Here is a 22,365-nt window from a genome sequence, read left to right on the forward strand (position 1 = left end):
ACGAGAGAGAGAGGAGGAGAGAGCAAGGGACTGAGAGGCGTCGGATGAGATGAAAAGCAAAGGAGATAGAGGAAAATCTTTTCCGTTTTATTTACCTTATTGATTTTCTTCTTTGTATGTTTGTAGCTAGCTACATAACGGTATATTCACCTAGGGCCAAGATAATCGAGCCAAAGTTGCATTTTTTCCAATTTAGTGGAAAAAGTTGAATGTGTTTTTCCCCCACTTTCCTAATAACTCCAAAAAGTGTGCTTTAAAAAGTTGTCCACACCCACACCTTGTCATATCTCCTTCCTCTTTCTCTCTCTCTCCACAGAAATACACCTGCTGGGACATTTTGTTCCCCCACATCTCATTGTCAGCCTTAAATGTCCCAAACATTCATCAAAGTCCGGCGTTAAAACCATTTTCATGTTCCTTTTTTAGTTCTCAGGAACAAATTGTCGAAAAAGAGAAGCATTCGTGACGTCACAACTAATTAGACTAAAATGACGTTCGCCTGGGATAATGTCAGTGCCAGGACAGTTTTTTGGCTGCAGTGGGCCAGGCTAATTAGTTGATTATACATGTCCTCCTGGCCAAATGCCATTTGCTTCAACTAATAGGTGGAATAAGTTTAAGGGGAATTGTATAATTAAAATAATAAAAGAAGTTCTAATTGCTTGTCACTTAGGAACTATAGGATAGTTTTAAGAAGGGAAGGAAAACTTCCAGGGACGAAAGCACATGTCACACCCAAAATATCATAAATATCCTGCATATTTATACTTTATTTTTTACTTTCAAATATTTATTCGTTAATAATAATATTGAAAAGCTATAGTTCTACGAAAAACATACTCAGTTATTTGGTCTTGTGTGAATGTGTGTGTGTTTTTTTTGTGAGTGTAGTATGTATGAACGATGACTTAAGTACAAAAAATGGATGCGAACGTGACATGCTAACCCTAACCCAAGCACCCATGGTCAGTGCATCCCTTTTTATCTTTTTTATTTCAAAAATGGCGCTGCATCACCCGATCCAGATCGTTCCAGCTGCAGGAATAGTCGATCTGGAGCAGACCCTTCTTGCTCAGTCCGAATTTACGAGCATAAATTCCCGAGTAGAGCGAGGAGTCACCACCGCCGCTGGAGTGGGGCGAGGCCCCCCTTTGGCCACCGCCCAGTGTTCCGTAGAGGGTCGAGGGGGCGGCGTAGATGAGCGACGTGGCCTGCTGCTGGCACTCGCTGCAATCCGGTAGGCTGCAGTACGGCAGTGTAGCGTACGGATTGCAGTAGTCGTAGGCGGGCGAAAGCGGCGGTGGGGCGGGGAAATCGATCTGCGGAGGCGTGGCCTGAGACGTCACCGCCTTTCCGCTGCGCTTGCGTCTCGGATGGGGGGCAGTACCGTAGCCCATGGGATTGATGTTGTTCCTGGCCACCTGGCTGGGCACGGAGCGGCGTTGCAAGGTGGTAGCCCTCCTCTGGGCCACCGGATACGTCATCTCATCGCCGATTGAGGAGGGGTGTTCCGTGGAGCTGGCACTGGAGAAGCCTTTCATCGGGAAACAGATATAAAAATTAAAATAAAAGAAAAAAATCTATAAACTCACCTCCAAAGCCATTATAAAGTTGACGCTGCTCTTCTCCATAGATGTCCTCCGGCTGAACCTCCTCCCGTTCACCATACTCCTCCTCGCCATCGTTGAGGTGCAGCTCCCTGGTCATGGTGGCCATGTAGTCCTCATAGCGACTGGGCGCCCCATAGATGTCACTACGGGCCGTATAAAGCGGCTCTTTGCGGGCACTCCGGCTACGCCTGCGACTCCTTTGGGGCACACAGCACTCCAATTGGCACTGGGCGCGGGACACGCGACGCGTTTCAGTGTGTGGGCGTGGCATTGTGGCCGACATACCCGCCCCATAGCCATAGGTAGGGCTGGGGGTCAACGAGTGACCAGTCCCGTAGGTCGGTTCATCTCCCAAGTGTCCAACGGTTACATCATCGATCTTCTTGCGCACATAATCATAGTTCTCCAGGTCCCAGGGATCCACGTAGCAGCGTTGCGAGGGCAGCAAAGTGGTTCCATAAATGTCTTCCGTATTGTCGATGGTGTAGTAGGGGGATTCCAAGGCACCCACACCCTCCGAGGAGGTGCCGGGTAAGGCCTGTTTGGGACCGGCTCGTCGCCTTCTGGGTGTTGTTTGACTTCTTTCCCGCATGCTGTTAAGGATTTAGTTATTAAATATTAAATTTTGATAAATAAAATATTTAAAATTTAATAATTAAACATTTGTTGTTACAATGTTATTTGAAATTATTTATTTAATAGGTTTTTTCTCTAAATCTCTGTCAGAAACTGTGGAAATCCCTTTTGTTTTGCCAGAAATCCCTTTCTTAACTCTATATTAAATTTTTCCCAGTGTCTCTTGACTGTAAAAACTATGAGCAAGTGCATCAACTGGTTGCCATTTCAATGGCTGGCTTATGTAACATAATTTGTGGTTAATACTGGCATCTCTTCCGTCAACCATCCGAACCCGTTCTTCGGAGTTGGCCGCGAATTTTCCCGCCATGGATCCCACCACTAAGCCGGCTCACCTTGCAACCAGTATCTATGTATCTATATCTTTGTCTATTTGCAGGTGTTACACTTAACAACTTTGTGGCTAAACATTAGCCGGTTTATGAATCTGCATAACCAACCAATTGGCATTCCAATCGCCAATGATTTTCCATTAGCCTGGCCAACTGGTTTACTTCCAAAAGAAAATATCAACCCGTTTTGGGGGTTTACTTATCCAATATTCAAAGTATCATTTTAATTAAAAATCTGAAAACTGAAACCGAGCTTAGTTATCCAGTTAACAGAAATATTCAATCAAAATATGCAAAGTAAACCAAGTGGAATAATTGCACTGGAAAAAAAAGTTACAGAGAAGTGGAGAGTGGGGAGTGGAGTCCAATTTCCGTTTGGTCAGGAAGGTTAACTAGAATTGACGGGTTGAGCCATCAACTGCCAAAATAATATTGTTTCAATCTTGATATTTTTTTAAATTAAATCTGACCATCCTATTTAATATTGCCTCCGGATTATCCCTCTGATTTTTTTTCCATTTATGCCAAAATATAATCTCTTCATGTCTCTAGAGCTCTCTGAATGAAAATCATTTATTTATAATTAATGCATTTTTTTACTCTTTTTTTTAGCTTGAAAAGTTATGAGCATTTTTTGTAGGTTTCTGGTTTTTTCCCTCCAAGTAACGCCCATTCGTAAAAGGTTTTATGCAATCTTTTTGTGGCATTTGTAATTTTTTTCATTTGATTTGCATAAAAATTTGTGTATGCATTGTTTTTGGAGGGTTTTTGTTTTAATCTCTTTGGGTTATCGATTAACATTTGTATAGACATACTATAACAAGGCACAGAAAAACTATAAAAGGTTTCAGACCTTTCTCCCTTTTTTTTTATACATACATGTTTGGGAATATATTTAAAAAAGAAACAACAACGTGACTTGGCTGTGGCACGCAAATGAAATCGTGTATCTGCGACTCTATCAGGGTTCATACAATTTTTATGGCATATATCCAAACACTAAAAATATGTGAAAATACAAACTAAAGCTATCACAATGCAGTTCCAGCGATTTGCACGCAAGAGAAAATAGTTGAAGGCTTGTTTTGGGTTTTAGCCATGAGTTATTTATTATTGAAACGAAATCAAAATTGCATTAAAGGGGGAATGTATTGAAAAAACAAGATTTTTGCTAAAAGAATAACTAGTATTACGTATACGCCATGGTGGACTTGGTGGAGCAAGAGTTGCTTATAAGGACAAGCATATCTGAAGATTATTTTATCTAGAACTTATACATTTTTGTAATTAAACAATTACTTCTGTTATTAAATTTATTAATTAATATTACTCATACGCCACATGTCCCTTAACCAAGGCAACCTAATTGCCAGCTAAACGTTCAACCTCAATTAGAGTCGCAGATGCATTTATGCAAATATGGTAGCCGTTTATTACCCAAAGTCCCTGTTAATTAATTGGCATCTTTGGCATCTGAAGACTGCCACTGCCACTGCCACTGCGCTGCGGTTGACTGATTGGTCTGGTAAACCTCAGCATCGTTTTGGGCCGCAAAGTGCCCCTTTGACTTTGGCTTTCGGCCATTTGCATACCAAATGTGTCAAGTTCGAGTCAAATTACTTTGTGTAATCAGGTGAGTTTGTAAACGATAAGTGATTGATAGTCTTCAATCAGTATCTGAATCTTATAAAGTATATATTAGAGATATAAGTTTCCGGATTTGCTATTTTTAGTCGCAGAAATCTCTTAAGGCAATAATTAACCACCGGAATCTCCTACAACCTTTACGAATTAATTTCGAAATCGATTTTTAATGCAAAATAACTGGAAACTACAAGTTTGCCAAATGCCATTCGACCTTGCTGGTTATTCGAACATGTTTAAATATTTATTCGAATGATATCATATCCAAATTCGAATTTACATGAACCAGATTGGTGGCAGGGTGAAATTTATTCACAATGCGAGTCGAGTCTCTGCCGCACCTTTCGGAATGAAGATGAAAAGCGTGATTCACTTGCGAGGAACAGTTCTTGGCATGCCTGGGCGTCTCAGCTCTTAAATGGTGATCATTACACTTCCAGATGGCATTGCCCCACGCAGAAGATCCCACAAAACTTGACAATCCCATAAAAAATAAAAAAAAATAAATAAAAACCAAACACCTTCAGAGATCTACGGCCCACAACTTTCTTTGCTTTTGACACAGTTTCCTAGACGGTTTCGTTCACCTTTTTTGGTTATCGGGAATATTGTAATTTAATTTTGATTTGTTTTTGGCTTTCAGTCACTTGTCACTTGTAGAATTTTGTATTCAAATTTCGGTCACAGTTCTTTTTGGCCAAGTTGTGAATTGCGAATTTCAGACACGTCTCAGTCGCGGCTTTTTCATTTTTAACGCGCATGCGCACCCGCGTTGCTCTCGCTCCTCGAACCGGCGCTCAACTAACTGTTTTTGGTTTAAGCCAGGTTTGCTGCAGACACCAAACCTTTCTTGGCTCACAGCATGTTCGATGTGGTTGGATCGTTGGCCAGTGGTTCGAACTTCTTTTTTTTTTAAGCCAAAATTAATTAGAGTTTCCATTCAGTGCTTATGGCTCTGGCGGAGTGTAATTTGTGGCGGAGCGATAATTAATTAGCAGTAAATTAAAGTGACAGTCCGGTGATTATGTCACAGTGGGAGAGCTCTTCAAAAACCACATTGATATGCAAATGAATCGGTGTTGGCCCAAAGAAATGCCCTTTTGGAATTTGCTGATTCATGTCGTTTTTAACAATTATTGAAAAGAAAATAAATGCGACCAACATCACCTTGACGCAGAGACCACTTTGGCTTAAAGCAGTTGGCCAAGTTCAAGTTTTTTTCTCTCTCTTTTCTCGCCACTCTGACTAGGAAAGAAATTGAGAAATTACATCACTTGACTTTCGGCTTAAACTTTACCACTTGGGTGGGGCAACCAAGTCGGTGTCTCTGCAACCTGCTGATGGGAATCATTTCTCATTCGAGGCGGGATTGTTCCCATTGTCAGCAGCTTTTTGGGGCAACTTCTGCGGCTTTTTGCGGCTCACAAAATATATAAGCCCATTTAATTTATTCATATTTTTTTTATGTCTGTCTTGTGGCGCTTATAAATACCAAAAAAATGTATTTATAAAACAAATTGTAGGAAAAAATAGCTTTCACTTTCAATGCGGTGGCGGTTGCCGTTTTTTTTTCGTATATTGTCCAAAAATCGTGCCAGTATTTATGGCTTTTTGTTTAGCCAGGTCAGTTATGATTTTTGTTGTTATTTTTATTTTTTTTGTGGTAAACCTCGAGTGGCAACAAGCTATTGATGGGCTATAGAAAAGCTAAAAACAATTCAATTAAGCCCACAGCTTGCGGTCAGATAAGTCGTCCAAAAATGGCAATTAGCCAATAATTGTTTTGGTTTATGTTTCAAGACTCTCAGCATAGAGTATTTGCCATAAAAGGAAATCAATTTAATAAAAATTGATCGAATTTTTGGTATATCCTTTCAGTTTATTTAGCCAGTTTCCAGTTCATCAAAGCGACGACATTCCTCGGCTTAGAATTCATAGACGTATTTGCCCCCATTTTGGTGGCTCCAGAGCAATTTGCCGCTTTTAGTGGCAGCAAGCATGCTGAGAATTGCAGCACACGCTGCCAACGCACAGGAAACCGGCTGCACCTGGTCAGATACCCCAGGGGGGAACAGGTAGAAGGGGTGGTGCCACCACAACCAGATGTTTGCCTTTGACTGCCGGCAGACTCGTTGATCTCTGCTCCAATTCCAATATGTGTGTGAGTAGTGAGTGTACGACATTGTGCAACATGCTCCTCGATATGGCAAAAATCCCCCCAAGTTGCCCCAGCACCCTACCGATTAGTGGCAGCTGCAGCAAGCATTAGAGATGCTGAGTTGCAGATTGCGCTGCACCCAGATCCCATATCCCAGATCCAAATCCGTGGCGAATCGAATGGCCATAGCATACATACACTAGTCGGCATATATATTTTGACATAGCGATGCTTCATTTTCTTTTTCAATTATTTCTTTATTTAAAGGAAAACAATTATTGATTTAATTTCAAATAGATATTAGTAATGTTTTATTACCAAAATAACAGTTTTAGGTTTTTTATAAATGTATTTTGTATTTATTTTTTAATTTAAACTAAAATAAACTAAATTCGATAGGTGGCATAAGTATTTTGACATAGCTTTGTTTCACAATTAAATATAACAGAGTGCAACAGTGATTCTGAACCTTTATAGTGAAATAGTAGGAATTGTTTAACTGTTCGAGTATTACACAAAACCGTGTATAAAAAATTGTTTAACACCCTAAAAATCTTGATTTATTTTAACAAAACCAGTTTTCGGGACTTTTTTGCGCTTAAAAATTCCTAAACTCGTTTTTTTAAACCGATTTCAAAATTGCCGATGTTTTTCAATAGTTAAAGGTTGTAACTTTTGAAAAAAAAATATATCTTCGATTTTTTTAGGCAAAAAGGACAAAATTTTTACACCTGAAACTGACATTTTCGCCTTTTGATCGTGTTTTTCGGATTTTGACGCCAGTTTTTCGGTACAACTTACAAAATTTCTGTCATGAATGCCACATATCAATGTTGTCTCATTAATACTGAATAAAAAGAGACAAATTTCATTAAAAAACTATGAAAATTGTTGAAGTTATAACGGTTATTCCAAAAAAAGTCAATTCAACATTGCGAGCACTATAAGAATAAGAGCATATTCCTACTGTTTCTCCGGTGCGCTCGCAATGTTGAATTGACTTTTTTTGGAATAACCGTTATAACTTCAACAATTTTCATAGTTTTTTAATGAAATTTGTCTCTTTTTATTCAGTATTAATGAGACAACATTGATATGTGGCATTCATGACAGAAATTTTGTAAGTTGTACCGAAAAACTGGCGTCAAAATCCGAAAAACACGATCAAAAGGCGAAAATGTCAGTTTCAGGTGTAAAAATTTTGTCCTTTTTGCCTAAAAAAATCGAAGATATATTTTTTTTTCAAAAGTTACAACCTTTAACTATTGAAAAACATCGGCAATTTTGAAATCGGTTTAAAAAAACGAGTTTAGGAATTTTTAAGCGCAAAAAAGTCCCGAAAACTGGTTTTGTTAAAATAAATCAAGATTTTTAGGGTGTTAAACAATTTTTTATACACGGTTTTGTGTAATACTCGAACAGTTAAACAATTCCTACTATTTCACTATAAAGGTTCAGAATCACTGTTGCACTCTGTTATATTTAATTGTGAAACAAAGCTATGTCAAAATACTTATGCCACCTATCGAATTTAGTTTATTTTAGTTTAAATTAAAAAATAAATACAAAATACATTTATAAAAAACCTAAAACTGTTATTTTGGTAATAAAACATTACTAATATCTATTTGAAATTAAATCAATAATTGTTTTCCTTTAAATAAAGAAATAATTGAAAAAGAAAATGAAGCATCGCTATGTCAAAATATATATGCCGACTAGTGTATGTTGCCCCGTTAAACTCTCCGCTTGTCACCCAACTTGCCACTTTCGATTTTTCATAGATGATGCAGTGAGAGAAAAGGTTATTGATTTGATATATATTTATTAAATTTTTATAAAAAGAAATATTATTTTTCCATTAACATTTATCATAGTTTCTAACCAAAAATCTTTCAATTTAATAATAGCTTATTGATTATAATTGTTTAACCTTAAGAAAAATAAAAAAAAAAGTATTAATATTTTCTATAAATCTTAAATTTAAATTCAAGTGTAACCTTTATACAATTTTTTCTGCAAACTCACTGCTTTTTAGCTCCTCACCCTCCCATCCCCTTGGCAGTAATTGTGAGTGGACCTGGCCATTTATGGCGTTTTACTTCTTCGGACCCATTTGGTCCGCCATGTTGGACATTTTGCACGTGTTCGGCCCACAAAAGGGAAACAAAAATGGAGAATAAAAAGCGACAGAAATGAGAAAAAAAGAGGAAGGGAAAAAACAGGAGGAGAAACAGGGAAGAAATATGCCCGGTAATTGTGTGCTTCCCATTTGATGTGTCAGCAAAACCGTTTTTGTGGTTCTTTCTGCAAATGTCGGGACAATTGTCAGGTCCAAAAAAAATAAGAGAAAAAAAAGGAACATTTTTACCTCAAAGGACCACTGGGTCTCCTGTTCAAAGTAAATTATTCAATGGGAAAAAAAGGAAACGTGAATTAATCATTTAATCTGAAAATATGAATGGTACTGCGAATGTTTTGGATCTATTTTTGATGAGGGTACTCTTTTTTGATTTTTACAAGATTAAATTAAATAATTCATAGCAATGGGACTTTAATTCTATTTTATTGGAAAAGCTTAAGCTTAAGGGCTTAAGCTTAGTTCAATGGCCAAAGACAATGGACCATAACTGAAACCATTAGGTTTGTTTTTAAATCCATTCATTGCTCAATCTCAGCGATGATGCAATAATACCTAGTACTGCAGGCAAAAAAAAACTTCATCAGTCAACAAAAACTAACAACATGAGCATCTGGCATCGACTACAGCCTCATCGCATCATCATCATCGCCATCTTCGTAGACATCCCCATCGACATCTGACATGCCGAGGGCCAAGCACAGCGCCTCCATCCAAATCTCAGTCTCCATCTTCGTCTTCCTCTCGAGCTTACTTACTATATCTCCCGCAATCACTGCTGACACACAGTTCGAGTGCCACTGGTACAAATCATTTTGGCCCAAAAAAATGGAAAACATATATAGAAGTTGGGAGTACAATAGACGAAGTCTATATACCCTTAAAAGGAGAGTTCAAAATGGTGTCAAAAATCGAAGAATTCTTCAGACTCGACAGTCTCTGTCAAGGGGACACGATCGGAAGGACATAGTATTCTTAAAGTTTAAGTTTATATGTGGCTATATGGCAGGGACACGTGTTCCAAAAATACAAAAGAAATAAAAAAACAAAAGAAATAAAAAAACAAAAAAAATAAAAAAAACAAAACAAAAACAAAAAACAGAAAAAAAATAAATTACAACAAAAAAAAACTACAACAAAAACAGTTATAAAGCTACAATAAATATTACAAAAACAAGAAACAAAAATAAACAAGAAAATTTAAAAAAAAAATAATTTTTTTTTAAGTTTTCAGGCTTGCTTAAGTGCAACCTATGAGAATCGAGGAGGAGGGCGCTATTTTATAAATTAATTTTTTTATTTTTAATAATTAAATTTCTGCCAAATTCATAGTTCTTCAGTATTGTTTTTATATGCAAAATAACGGTAAAATTGTACCCTTTATTGCTAATCCACTTCAGTGGGCCCTAAATAGTAGACTACTGAAATATGAGTGTTTACATTTTCAAATTTATAATTTGTAAAAAAACACGTTTTCCTTTCAAAATTATAGAAATAATGAGTTGTTTGTAAGCTTTGGGAGGTGTACAATAGACGAAGTCTATATACTCTTAAAAGAAGAGCTCAAAATGGTTTCAAAAATCTAAGCATTCTTAGAGACTGTCAAAGGGACATGATCCGAAGGACATATTATTCCTTGGGGTTATTAGCTCCAAGAAGGACACTGGTGCAGAAAAAGAAAATCAGGATCTTTGGGGACATGATTATCTTGAACAGAAAACAGGCAACCTTATGATGGTTTCTTTAATAAATTGTATCTTTTTTAGCATTTTCCTCGCAAGACTTTCTCAGCTTTATGTATTCTAAGTATACTAAGAGACTTAAATCTCCCAGAAGAATTCTCACCATAGAACAAGCTAAGATAGTTGAAATATTCAAATTCTTTGAAACAATATCTAAATTAAGATTAATTGTAGAATTCTTAAATGATTCTTGGCAAGAAAATAAATATTTTTTTTAACTTTACTTTGGATTTTAAAACACATCATTTATAATTATTAATTTTTTTCCAAAATGTCTTTCAAGTCGTATTATTTTGTCAGTACATTTTCGAATTCATGGCCCACACCCAAACAACCACCCACACTCACACGCATGCAGCATGCGGCTACGCCCATAGATACAACTTGGCCGATGATGCCTCAAGTTCAAGATACAAAAACATTTTGCTAACAAAACAATTTTCAGAGCGAGTGTGTGGCTGGTACAATGTGCATTGTTTTTTGCCAAACTAACACAACATTTTTTTGCTGAAACTTCCGCGTCGTCTGTGGCATGGAGATACATTGCTGAGGTAGCAACAAGTATCTGGTGGTATCTGAGGAGAGGCATTGTCTTTGGTCTTTTGAATTGCGTTTCTTCTCGCGGTTGTTGTTTCCCTTGCCTGGCTTGGCCTGGCCTGGCCGTCCCTCTTATCACACACTTCATTAATTTTGTTTCGCTTTTCATTACAGGCCGGTAATTATGGTTACAGTTATGCTTGTGTATCTGCCAGATGCAGATACAACTGCTAGTAGAGTTTCACTTTTTTCTGAGGTCTTTGCTTGTCTTCTATTCAATATTGCAAAATTGCATGCTGCACTTGAAAAGAGCCTGCCACGCGTGAAGCCCCCCACTATCTGCCAGATACAATATTTGTTGCCACTTATGATGGTGCTCATAGGCAGCTTAGATGATTTTTAACGCTTCGTTAACAAAACTAAAATTACTATCGTTAACCATGGGATTTTTTTTGGTTTTATTTTTTTTTCGCCAAAGAAATCATTAAATCAATTAATGTTCCACGAAACACAAAAAAGTTGAAAATTAGAAACCAAAAACTGAAAATGAAAATGAAACTGAAAACCATCAACTGAAACTAGATTAAGCGGATGACTTTAATTTGATTATGAATCATAAAATTTAAAGGGAAAACCATTTAGTTTAATCTGACCTCGTGTTTCCTAGAATTAGTATTTTTCCGACAGAATTTTATTTAAATGAGATGTAAACTGGAAATACTTTTCAATGAAAATTGGCCATAAAAACGGAAAATGTTTGCTTCCCCACAGGAAACCATTAAAATGTTGCACTTTATGGTCCAACCATTAACTTTACAGCAACCAATCTGGACACGGAAACTTGTTAAAATTAAAAAAGAAAAAAATCAAAAGAGTAAAGAAAATAATAACAATGTTTAATTAATTATGATTAGCTTGTGTGGGCTTTAGTCTGGAAGCAATTCCAATTGCGTTTCACAAATTCCCTGTAATCAGCGAGGTCTTTAGCCAGATGGCGTGAGCGGTTTTTTGGCCAAGACGACGATGCTGGCGACAAGTTCAATGGCTCACACCCACAACCACACACACACACACTGACAGTTATAGCCAATTTGCATTGTTTGAGCTTGAGCTCTCGTTTTAATTAGCGGTTGCAATTACAATTACACATACGACATGGTGTACGGAGGGAGTTGGAAATGCATAATTTACAGAATAATTATATGGAAAGTTGGCTAATTGATATTGGCAAGACAGAGTCACTGATTAGCCAGCTACTAGTGGTCTTTTTCGATGAAAAATATCTATATTTGATTTTAGAATGTCAAAGCCGAAGGAGCTTCCGCGTTATTAGTGGCTTTGCATGATAATAGAACGAATTCTTTTCCATCAATGAATATATTATTATGGCCATTATTGTTAGCCAACTTGCTGACATTATTGTTGTTACAGTTTAAGCCATTTCTAGGCTTCGCATTTGGCAATGTAATTATCACACTGACGGCCAGCCAATTCATCTCAAGGCCTCCATCATTTGGCCAGCAATAATATTTAATCTGTATGTTTATTATTTGTTATTAACCCATTATGTTCATTTCCTACGCCAAGGTATAAAAAAAATATATATCTTTTTATTGATATTTCTGCCATTTCTGCGATGCACTTCATTCCGGCTCTCCTAATGCGATTTTATTTGCTCTGCCTCGCCAATAAATATAAAAACAAACACAAGACGAAGACAAAAATCTGTCAATGGCTTCGGTGTGAATTTTTTCCCCGTCATCCTCATAATCTTTATTATGATTTCTTTAGTATTTCTTCGATCTTGACAGAATCGCGACACAACGAACACCTTTCCGATGAAGTCATCGTCTCGATTGCCAAATCTAAGGTACTACTAGGAAATCGTTTTGAACTTATGCAAATTTTAATTTGTTTTGATTAGCACTTAAGAGTGGAATTTTAAATGTATTGTTATCTTTAATATATTGGCAAGTGTTGAGGCGGATACTGTATCTTCGGGGAAACAATTTGTTCGGCCACAAAATTGGTCATAAAAAGGCAGTTAAAGCAAACCTATTTAGATTTACTTTCAGTTTTTATGAGGGCCAAGGTGTTTAGCTAAAGAATATATATTTTTTCATATCATTTTAGCCAATAAGTCCTCTTGATTTATATTTATTTATTGATATTCCGATTGGAATTCCTTTTGTCGGCTTAAAATTTTGCAATCACTTCAAAATTGTGGCCTACAAATGACATAAAAGCCAATGATTTTTGGTGGCAATTAGCAAACTGGACACGTCCAAACACCGGGTTCTTGTGGCATTTAGAGGCTACCATATCCAAACATGGCCAAAACAGCAACAATCACCGTTAAATCACAAATTTGGCAGCCAGACGAGGCTGATGAAGGGAAGACATAATAAACAACACAAAAAAAAAATATATAAAAAAGCAGAAGAATATTAAGACAAAAGCAACAATCGCTTCATTTGCATGCAAGACACCGAAAGAAATATTGAATTTTTCATTTACTTGGCCCGAAAGGTCGAACCAGTGGCTGGCATGTTCGATTCCGAACATGTTGCAAAGAGCAGGTGCTATTGGCCACGCCTGCGCTAATGTATGTTACACCTGTGCCCCTAAATAAGCCATAAGCTTAATTACTAGCCAAAAAAATAAATGGAAATACTATTTTTGGGGAGAAAGACAAAGTTTTTATACACTTTCTGGGATAAGAATTTTGGGAAATAATTTTGAAAAAAATATAGATTTGAAAAGTGGAAATGTTTTGAATATTTTATAAAATCTTTAATATATTTATTTCAACTTTTTAAAGAGAAAAATGTATGTCAGTATAAATAAATTGGTTTAAGGTGATTTTTTTACTCAAGAAATGTGAGAAAATTTATTGAAACCCCTTAGAAAACCCGCATATACCCTCTCTTAGTGTATCAAATTAAAAAAGACAAATAAAAAATGGCATTAATTACCACAACAAATTCTGCGTCTTCGCCTATCTCGGAATGATTTGTACAAACTGGACAGGCTGAGAAATCGTCTATGGTCATTCTTCTTGCCACACGATTGCGACAAACCGTGGCAATAGGCGGGCAGATTTGGCCAACCGTTCACCAGATCGAATTGACCAATCTTCGACAGGGGCTATATGCTTCATTTTATATATATATATTTTTTTTTTTAGTTGGTGGGGTTAGGGGGATTTGCTCGGAGGCTCTCATTAGAGCACTGAACCATTTGACATTTAAGTGCGACGACCTCACGCATGCGCGCGCTTCGCTTTTCGGTTTTCGGTTTTTTTTCGGTTTTTCTTTGAATATTTATTTTGGATTTCCTCAGGGCCCAGTCTACAAACATGGCTCTTGGTTGTTTGGCTGTTGGCTATCAACAAGCCGGGGCTATAATGGCTACCAAAGACCTTAGACCTTCAATCGCTTTTGGGGCTAACTAAATGCCCAAATGCTCACCGATCCGCCTCGGGTCAATCAGATCTCCTCCTCCTCCTTCCCAAAATGGAACGCCTAGACACGAACAAAAATAATTACACAAATTGTGTGTTTCAAATCTGTTAGTTAAGTATTAGCCTGGCTAAAAACGTTTCAAACACTTTCAATGGTAGAGAAAGAAAAGATTGTATAATCAACATTAGGCAGTAGTGGGAATTGGCAATCATTTCTGGGTACAAATTAAAATTATATTACAACATTTTCTTAGGCTTGTAACGAAAACAAAAACAAAAGCCCACTGATTAGAGGAGGCCAAATCGAAAATGCACTCAACCATCTCGCCTCTTGGCCATAATATGCCGGCCCAAAATGCAACTGAAACTACATAGCCTGGCCGACTCTGAGCCTCAAAACTGAAACAGAAACTGAAAATGAAACTGAAACTGAAACTGAAAACTGACCTGCCCAAAAGAGTTAAAAAAAAAAGCTGAGAGACGGTTGAAAGTGAAAGTTTGTTGTTGTCTTAAACGGGGGCGCAGCCAACACTGATTGCATTGCCGCATGCCGCATTGCCAGCATCACGCGAATTGCGAATTTTCGAATTGCAAACTGCAACTTGCAACTGGCAACCGGCAACTGCCACTAGCTGGCTGCAAATTCATTTGCCGCATCCGAATTAAATAATTTTGATTGCAGCGCCAGCAATCAAATAAAGATCTCTTTAAGGCCATTTTTGATTTTTGGTAACATAAGTCTGTTAAGGTAAAGGCTATAGTGATACCCATTGATTTGAAAAAAAATAGAAAATTATAAAATATTATATTCATTGGAAAATATTTATCATGAAATGGGGGGAAAAAATATTAAAGAATTTTAGGAAACACTAAGAGAAAATTCTACCTTTGTACATTTAGTTTTTATTATATTTATTTATTATATTATAATTTTAAAATTTTTAAGCAATTGTTCATAAAAAATTAAACTTTTAATTTAATAAACAAGTAACAAATTTTTAACATAAATTACAGTAGAGAGAAATATCTACAAAATACTATAAAAAATGTACAATTTCCCAGAAAAGAATAAAGGAAACATTACTCATACGCCCCATAGGCCAATTGAAGATATCTATTAAATACTCTCTTTTTTCAATTTTAAACATACCTATTATGTAACCAATATACCCCTTAAAAATACCCTCTCTAATCCCCTGGTACTGGGCATTGCCAAATGCGGCCAACCCGCTGACAACTTGCAACTTCCTGCAATGCGACAAAAAGCAAAACCAAACCCGTTGGCCGCAACTTCAAGTGGCATCTTCAGGCCGCCACTCTTGTCTCTCAGTCTCTGTTTTTCCTCTCTCCATCTCCTACGTTTAATATGAGATTTTTTATTCGATTTTTTTTTACATTTGTGCAATTTAGTTTCGGGTTCATCAATTTTCACTGCCACCGGCTGAATGGTTGATTAATATAAACCCATTCGAGATGCCACTGGTCGGTGCATTATATAATCGATCTTTTGTTTAGAGTCTGAAGCCTAATTGAGTCTGACGAATTGATTGATGGGCTTGGAATGGGATGCTGTTTCATTAAAAATTCCGTACATAATCATGACGCCCAGTCAGGAAAATGCACAGTAATGAGAAAATATATCTCAAGTTGCAATTACGATTCATTTATGATATGAACTTAATTAAAAAAGTAATCCATTAGTTGATGGATAGCCTTGATAAGAATTAGTGATAAGTATATGTATTAGTTTTGTATATTTTTATATTTTAATATTAAAACCTCAATCCTAATCTTGATGAAAAGACACTCATTTGTCACACTTTTGCTTGATAGACCGATCATTCAATTATATCCCATTGAAGTCACCATTCATAAAGGTGAACTCACATCCAATCAATAGAAAGTGTTACGGTTTAGAGAAAACTCAACCCACACTCTGGCACTCGAACATTTGCAATTATTTTCAGTTGACATAGTTGGGCAGGCAAGCAGAATTGTGCGATATGATGGCTTAGACAAGTTATCGATTCACTGGGCCACTAATTGCTGGCCCAAATGGATGCCCGGCCCGGCTTGGCATGGCTTGGTTTTTGGCTCAAAGCCTGGGGCCAAATTATAAACACCGCACGACACGCACACCAAAAATTGTTCACAAAATAAATGCATAAATTTGCATTATTATTCCTCTGAGAAAATTGTCCAAATTAAACGATTTCTGATTTTTTTTCTTTCGTAAATACTTAACTGATTGCTTTAAGAAGTGGACTTAGGCTACCTGAAAAATCAGTTTAGAGCCAATTAATGGAACTGATTTTTGACCCTGACGGCATGGCATTTAATAAAAATGCGTTTGTGGAATAAATAAACAAACAAACAAAAAGCAAAACAAAAGCACTCGACTGCAAACAGTAACAAAATACCAAGTGCACAAGTGAGCTGATTGTTTTGCTTTTATTTCAAGTTTATTTTTACTTTTTTTTTGGTTGATTTTCAATTGGCTTTTGTTTGTTGTTTATTGTTGGATTTTATTCTCTACGCACTGCACTTGTTATGGGCAAGGGGAATGTGACATTTGGTCGGGGATTACGCATTTTGTTCAAGCTTTGTTTTCAGTTCTTGGCCAAGTAATTGCAGCTAATTGACAGTTTGCTTTAGCCCGATTATGTGGCCAAGAAGAGGGCTAATTAAATAAAAGTCTAGGGGTCTTACAAGGAAACGGAATTAAGTATTTAAAGAAAATTCATCTGGGTTTAAAATTAATTTAATTTATAAAATAAATGAACAAGTTTAAGGGTCAACACAGAAAATTCTTCACATAGTTTTAGGCTGTGTAAGAAATATTGAACTTTCTACATGTCAAATATTTACTGTAGATGTAGATTACATGAAAAATAGCGTATACGACTAGTTGAACAACCTTTTATTTATGAAACGCGTTTTTGGAAAAATACAAAGATATTTAATCTAAAAACCAATAAAAAATTTTAAATCAAGATTTAATAATTCTAGATTTTTCATTCATAAGAAACTATAAAAGAACAAACCCATATTTCTCTATAAGATCATATAAAACTCATATTATCTTTCGATTTCTACACCAATTTTAAAATAAACAAACCCAGACTTATCTTGCTGAAATGCTTAAGTTTTCAAGAATAATTAGCCAAGGTACTGCACATGCCCAGGTCATCTTCCAATGCCAAATGCCAAGCCACCACACCCACCATTCCTTCTCATTCTTTCTATTTGGACAAGTGCTCTTAGTTATTGTTTTAATTTTATATTAACCAAGCCCAGCAACTATAAATAGTTCTGATACCACGGACATTTCACAGTCAAAGCCCAAAAATCAAAAAAGCAAAAATGAAAAGCGTTCTCCGTTTAGCGACACTCCTGGTTATCCTGGCCCTGGCCTGTGCCTATTCCTCCTCGTCCTCTAGCAGTTCCCCCAAGGTGTGTCTGCTCCAGGACTGCAACTGGAGCTCAACCACAAACAGTTGTGGCAAATACGGAAAATCGAATCTGTGCACCCGCTTCAAGAACAGTTGCAGGATGCGTTACGAGTCCTGTGTGAGCTCCACCACCTACACCTCAGTCAGCTTGTCCCAGTGCTCGGGCATCAGTGTGGGAGCACGTGGAATTTGCGGAGGATCCTCCTCTTCCTCGTCCTCATCATCCTCGAATGTGGTACCAATTATTATACGTCGCGGTTGATTTTAAAAGTTGTTTAAATATTAAAATAATCATTAGGTCTTGTTAAAATATAAATCTTGAAAAAATGGAAACAACCTTGGCTTATTATTTCATTTATTTACTTTTAAAACAAAGCCATATTCTAAGCCCATTGTCCAACCCTGAAGCTGATTTTTATTTTGTAAATAAAAATAAATAATATCGCCGAACCACTCAAGGTTAGAGACCCAAAATCTAATGAAGATTATTGTTCTATATTAGCTCAGGTGGTCATAATTCGCATTATTATGTTTAAAAGTGGAGCAAATTGTTTACCGCTTTTTGGCAAAATAAATAACTATGGGATAGTATAAAAGGCCCCAAACCCAGCTTTCATTTAAAGTATTTTGTTGAAGTTATAATTGAAGTAATATAGAAAAGACAATGAAGGCATCTTTGATCGCGAGTTTCATCCTGGTTGTGATTTTTGTCGTTGCGGTTTCATCCCAAAACAGCCATGAGAACGATGAGGGGTTCGATTATTCAGTTGGAAGTAAATCAGTAAAAAAATCCAAAACTAAATCCCGCAGATCCCAAAGTTGTCGTCGTAAGGTCCAAAGGAGCTGTACATCTTCTAGCAAGTCCTGTGGCCGTCTCGGAAAGGCCAACATCTGTACATCCTTTGAGAACGATTGTCAGCGTCAGTTGAGCAATTGCGATAGTGCTATCCCAACAAAGTGTAAGTTTTTTATTTATTTATTAAACATATTATAAAACTATGGTCATTTTATCTTTAGTTTACCGCAAAGTGAATTCTAATCTCTGTCGGGGATTACCCAAGAATACTCCTAAACCCTGTGGCAGTGGTTCCAAATCTAATAACAGCTATACCCCTATTATTAAGGCTTAGATAGGGATGTACTTTTGATTACAAAAGTTGTTAAATATTTTAATAATATCTCTAAGTAATACAAATATATCATGAAGTTGATAAACATTTCCTTGAAGTGTAATCCTTTTTAATAAATAAAAAATATATGGATAAGTATGGTTAGAGTTTTGAATACTTCCCCCTAAAAGAAACATTCTTAAATTTAAGACCTTTTTTTGGGTATACCAGAAACCCTATAATAGTATTACTAAAACATCAAAAAGTATGCTTAAGAAATCCCCAAATCTTTCTCTCAAAAAAAATCCAATCCCCACACGGAAAGCATTCTTAAGCATATATTTATTTTGTTTTAATAGATGAAATTGCGAAATATGTACACAATTGGTCAAAGAGCTATATAGTCTCTAAATTTATAATTTAAATATGTTTTATTGTGCATAGGAATGAGCGAAGAAATGGTTTTGTAAACACTCTTCAAGGCCTCGAAGAAGTATAAAAATCGCAAAAACCAGTTGGTTTAAAAATATTTTGAGACGAAATGCGTTGGGGGCTGGCTCTTTTGGTTCTGGTGGCCTTGGTTGTCGTGGCCACGGAGGCTCAAAAAAATAAAAGAACTACAAAAGCCCGGGTTTTGGCCAATACCACGCCCCGAAAATCACGGACCATCAAAGCGAACCGTCAATTAAAAACTCGAACTGGAAATACAAAGAGATCGCTGAACGCCCGTCGGTCCTCCAGAACTTCCCGGCGGCGATCGGCCATTATAATTGGTAGTGGAAGCACCAGTTCCAGTAGCAGCAGCTCCACTCCTGCCGCCCGTTGTGTGACCACCACCTGTAATGCCAACACCAATGTCTGTGGCAGGTGGGCTTCCACCAGGAGATGCCATCGATTCAGGAACAATTGTCAGTTGGAACGAACCAATTGCAATGCAAGTGGATCAAGTGAGTCTCAAAAATAGTCTATAAGGGTTATGAGACCAAGTTATATAATATTTCCTATGTCTTCAGGCTGGAACAGAGTCAATATTGGCAACTGCTCTAGTATTTCGGTGAACTCTTCTGGAACATGTACCAGCACTTTCTCCACATCCAGCTCATCCTCCGGTTCTGGATGGTCCAACATATTGTCCTCCATCCTGGGCACATCCTCGACATCATCCTCGTCGAATGTGATTCCCATAATTATAAGAAGAGGTTAACAATTCGAAAGAAATATTAAAAAAAGGCTTAAATATTGGTTTTTCAATTTATTTTTTTTTGTCAATTTTAGTTAGAGGGTTTTATGTTTAAAAAAATATTTAAAATCAGTTCTAACCATTAATGAACAAACTGTAATTTGTGAATAAAACACCAAAATCCCACTCAATTGGGGAATTTGCATTATTAATAATGGGATTTATTCGAAATGTATGCAAAAATTGTTCACTTTCGTTGCCAAAATGTTTCGCAATGACCTATATTTAAGCCATATATGAGAGACATTGTATATTGTGTGAGTGAGAGTGCCCTGTGTGAGCCATTCTAATTGCATCCGCAGGCGTTCGCCATTACAAAAAAAAAAAAAAAAAGAAAAATGGCCAAAAATTGCAAACTAAAAAGCGAAGCTCCATAAATTTACATTGTCCGCGTGCATGAGTGTGTGTATTTGTTAGTTTGTGTGTATGTGGCCATAACCATAATTTTCCCTCCCCAATCCCCCACTCGTTGGCGATTTATGCGATTGCAATTAAAAAGACCAAATAGTAGCAAGAAAACTTGGCCAACAGACACACATGAAAGCCATAAAAAGCTAAACGAGTTGCAAAATCTCACAAACTCGTTAAAATGAATCATGGATGCTGATGATCAGCGCCAGGATTCAAGGATAAAATCTGAAAATGAGTTATTACTAAAGAATTTTCAATAAATTAATACCTTTATTAAGTTGTTGGACATCTTTTAAAATATTTGAAACATTAAACATAAATGTATTGTGAAATATAATATTGAAAAAAGAATGATTCTAAGTGCAGACTCCAGTGCTTCCAACTGCAATATTGTTAGTTACACAATACGTATCAGCATTAACTGAGGTTCCAAAGCCATAAACTGAAATATAAAATAAGAGTTAATACTTAATAGTTAAAAGATATAATATTAATAACATTAACTGCCAGGGAGTTTACATCTTTAAGTTCTCCCTTTAAACTAAAAGATGACTCACTATATGGTTCTATAACCAAACTAAAACTATCTTAATTTTATCTAAAAATTATTGTTTTTAATTTGACAAACTTACGTGATGATCCTTTACAAGTTTCTAGAAGAAACTGACACTGACTCCGGTAATATTTACACGAAAATGTTGTGGCAGCTGCATTAGATGCGATTCGAACGCAGGTGGGAGTGGTCTTGGAGCAGGTCCTTTTCGTGGTCCAGAGACAAAAGAAGCCATTGCCATTGGTCAGGAGCAGTCTGGCCTCCATCTGAACTCCCAGATTAAGGATCAGCAGGACGGACACAATCAAAGCCAGGACTTTCATAGTTATACTCGTTCGATTCGCTGGAAGCGTTCATTGACAACTGCTATGGACCATTGGAATCTCTCTGATTTTATAATTGAGCCATTGTGGTATTGCAAATATTTGTTTAAACTGAAAGTGAAATGGCTGAGAACAGTAACTGGGCCAGAAACGAGTTTCACTTTGGCTTTCGGGCCCTTTGTTTGCCAAAATCTTTGGCTGAAAAAGCAAATGTTTGCTCGGCCAAAGAGCCAGGTAGACCAAATAGCTCTTATTTAAGCCAATTACATAGTAACTAAGATTAAGACTTTATACTTTCATATTACAAACAAATAAAACTTTAAAAAAATTAATTATTTATGTCAGAACTTGATGATATCATACAGCTGACAAGCCCCTTTCCTCACTCCACTAGTATTATTTGACGAAAATTTTTAATTACCTCGTCCTTGGTATACAAATTTCATGAACTTGCCGAAAAAAAAAACAGAACACGTTATATAATTACCCCAACCCCAGGATCATATGAGAAGTACAATTACAAAAGTGCTGAGTACGAGGAGGTGTAAGAACAATTGTGAGTATTCGTAAGTAGAAAAGTTATCGCACTGCCTGCCACTTTCTCTGACTTTCTTTTTTTTTCATTTTTTTTTTTTTTGTATTCCAACCGACGCTCCCCACTTTCTTTCCCACTCTCCAGTGCGTCAGAGCCATCAGTCTCCTGTCTGTTCGTCCATCATGCAAGGCTCTAGTCCCCTAGGTTTATACATCACTGAGAGAAAAATATAAATTTATTTTATTATTGTTATTTTGAACAAAATTTATACTTTATTTTGGCCTTAAACTCTAATTTTTTCTCAGTAATTTATAATAAATTTTATAAACTTACCAGCAATGGAGTTATAATTTACAAATTATAGTTTTAAGAACCTTTATTGTGCACTTTCCAGCCTGATTCCCAATAATGGACTAAATATTGTCCAAAATATTGTCTAAAATATTTTCCAAAATATTGGTCAAAAACCATTTCAAAAAA

The 22,365-nt window shown here is 36.5% G+C and overlaps 5 protein-coding genes and 1 long non-coding RNA gene across 8 annotated transcripts; 4 read left to right on the plus strand and 2 right to left on the minus strand.

Moving 5' to 3' along the window:
- Positions 1–750: 750 nt before the first annotated feature.
- Positions 751–5,111, minus strand: LOC6494934. Of its 2 annotated transcripts, none has more exons than XM_014907592.3 (3): positions 4,810–5,111; positions 1,593–2,203; positions 751–1,534 (listed from the first exon to the last, which is right to left on the minus strand). In XM_014907592.3, the coding sequence occupies exons 2-3, from the start codon at positions 2,200–2,202 to the stop codon at positions 996–998; spliced, it is 1,149 nt and encodes a 382-aa protein (XP_014763078.1). In that variant the 5' UTR covers position 2,203; positions 4,810–5,111; the 3' UTR covers positions 751–995. The 2 variants fall into 2 exon arrangements, with proteins under 2 accessions (XP_014763078.1, XP_044571107.1); XM_044715172.1 differs by having other exon boundaries at positions 4,744–4,874.
- Positions 5,024–5,394, plus strand: LOC26513844. Its single transcript, XR_001408701.3, has 2 exons — positions 5,024–5,115; positions 5,167–5,394. It is a non-coding gene; the product is annotated as an uncharacterized LOC26513844 (long non-coding RNA).
- Positions 5,395–17,579: 12,185 nt separating this feature from the next.
- LOC6495677 lies at positions 17,580–17,976 on the plus strand. Its single transcript, XM_001959332.2, has one exon. It carries the CDS (start codon positions 17,626–17,628, stop codon positions 17,974–17,976), a length of 351 nt encoding a protein of 116 aa, XP_001959368.1. The 5' UTR covers positions 17,580–17,625.
- A 368-nt stretch (positions 17,977–18,344) lies between these two features.
- On the plus strand, positions 18,345–18,931 carry LOC26513737. 2 transcript variants are annotated; one of them, XM_014908447.2, is made up of 3 exons: positions 18,345–18,467; positions 18,525–18,673; positions 18,732–18,931. In XM_014908447.2, the coding sequence occupies exons 1-3, from the start codon at positions 18,379–18,381 to the stop codon at positions 18,842–18,844; spliced, it is 351 nt and encodes a 116-aa protein (XP_014763933.1). In that variant the 5' UTR covers positions 18,345–18,378; the 3' UTR covers positions 18,845–18,931. The 2 variants fall into 2 exon arrangements, with proteins under 2 accessions (XP_014763933.1, XP_044571108.1); XM_044715173.1 differs by having other exon boundaries at positions 18,357–18,673.
- A 433-nt stretch (positions 18,932–19,364) lies between these two features.
- LOC6495678 (uncharacterized protein DDB_G0271670) lies at positions 19,365–20,182 on the plus strand. Its single transcript, XM_001959333.3, has 2 exons — positions 19,365–19,770; positions 19,837–20,182. The coding sequence occupies exons 1-2, from the start codon at positions 19,365–19,367 to the stop codon at positions 20,025–20,027; spliced, it is 597 nt and encodes a 198-aa protein (XP_001959369.2). The 3' UTR covers positions 20,028–20,182.
- A 648-nt stretch (positions 20,183–20,830) lies between these two features.
- On the minus strand, positions 20,831–21,444 carry LOC6494933. The gene is made up of 2 exons (XM_001959334.2): positions 21,107–21,444; positions 20,831–20,916 (listed from the first exon to the last, which is right to left on the minus strand). Exons 1-2 carry the CDS (start codon positions 21,348–21,350, stop codon positions 20,831–20,833), a joined length of 330 nt encoding a protein of 109 aa, XP_001959370.1. The 5' UTR covers positions 21,351–21,444.
- Positions 21,445–22,365: the final 921 nt, after the last annotated feature.

Source organism: Drosophila ananassae, chromosome 3L (assembly GCF_017639315.1).
Source record: "Drosophila ananassae strain 14024-0371.13 chromosome 3L, ASM1763931v2, whole genome shotgun sequence".
In the NCBI taxonomy this organism is placed as follows: Eukaryota; Metazoa; Arthropoda; class Insecta; order Diptera; family Drosophilidae; genus Drosophila; species Drosophila ananassae.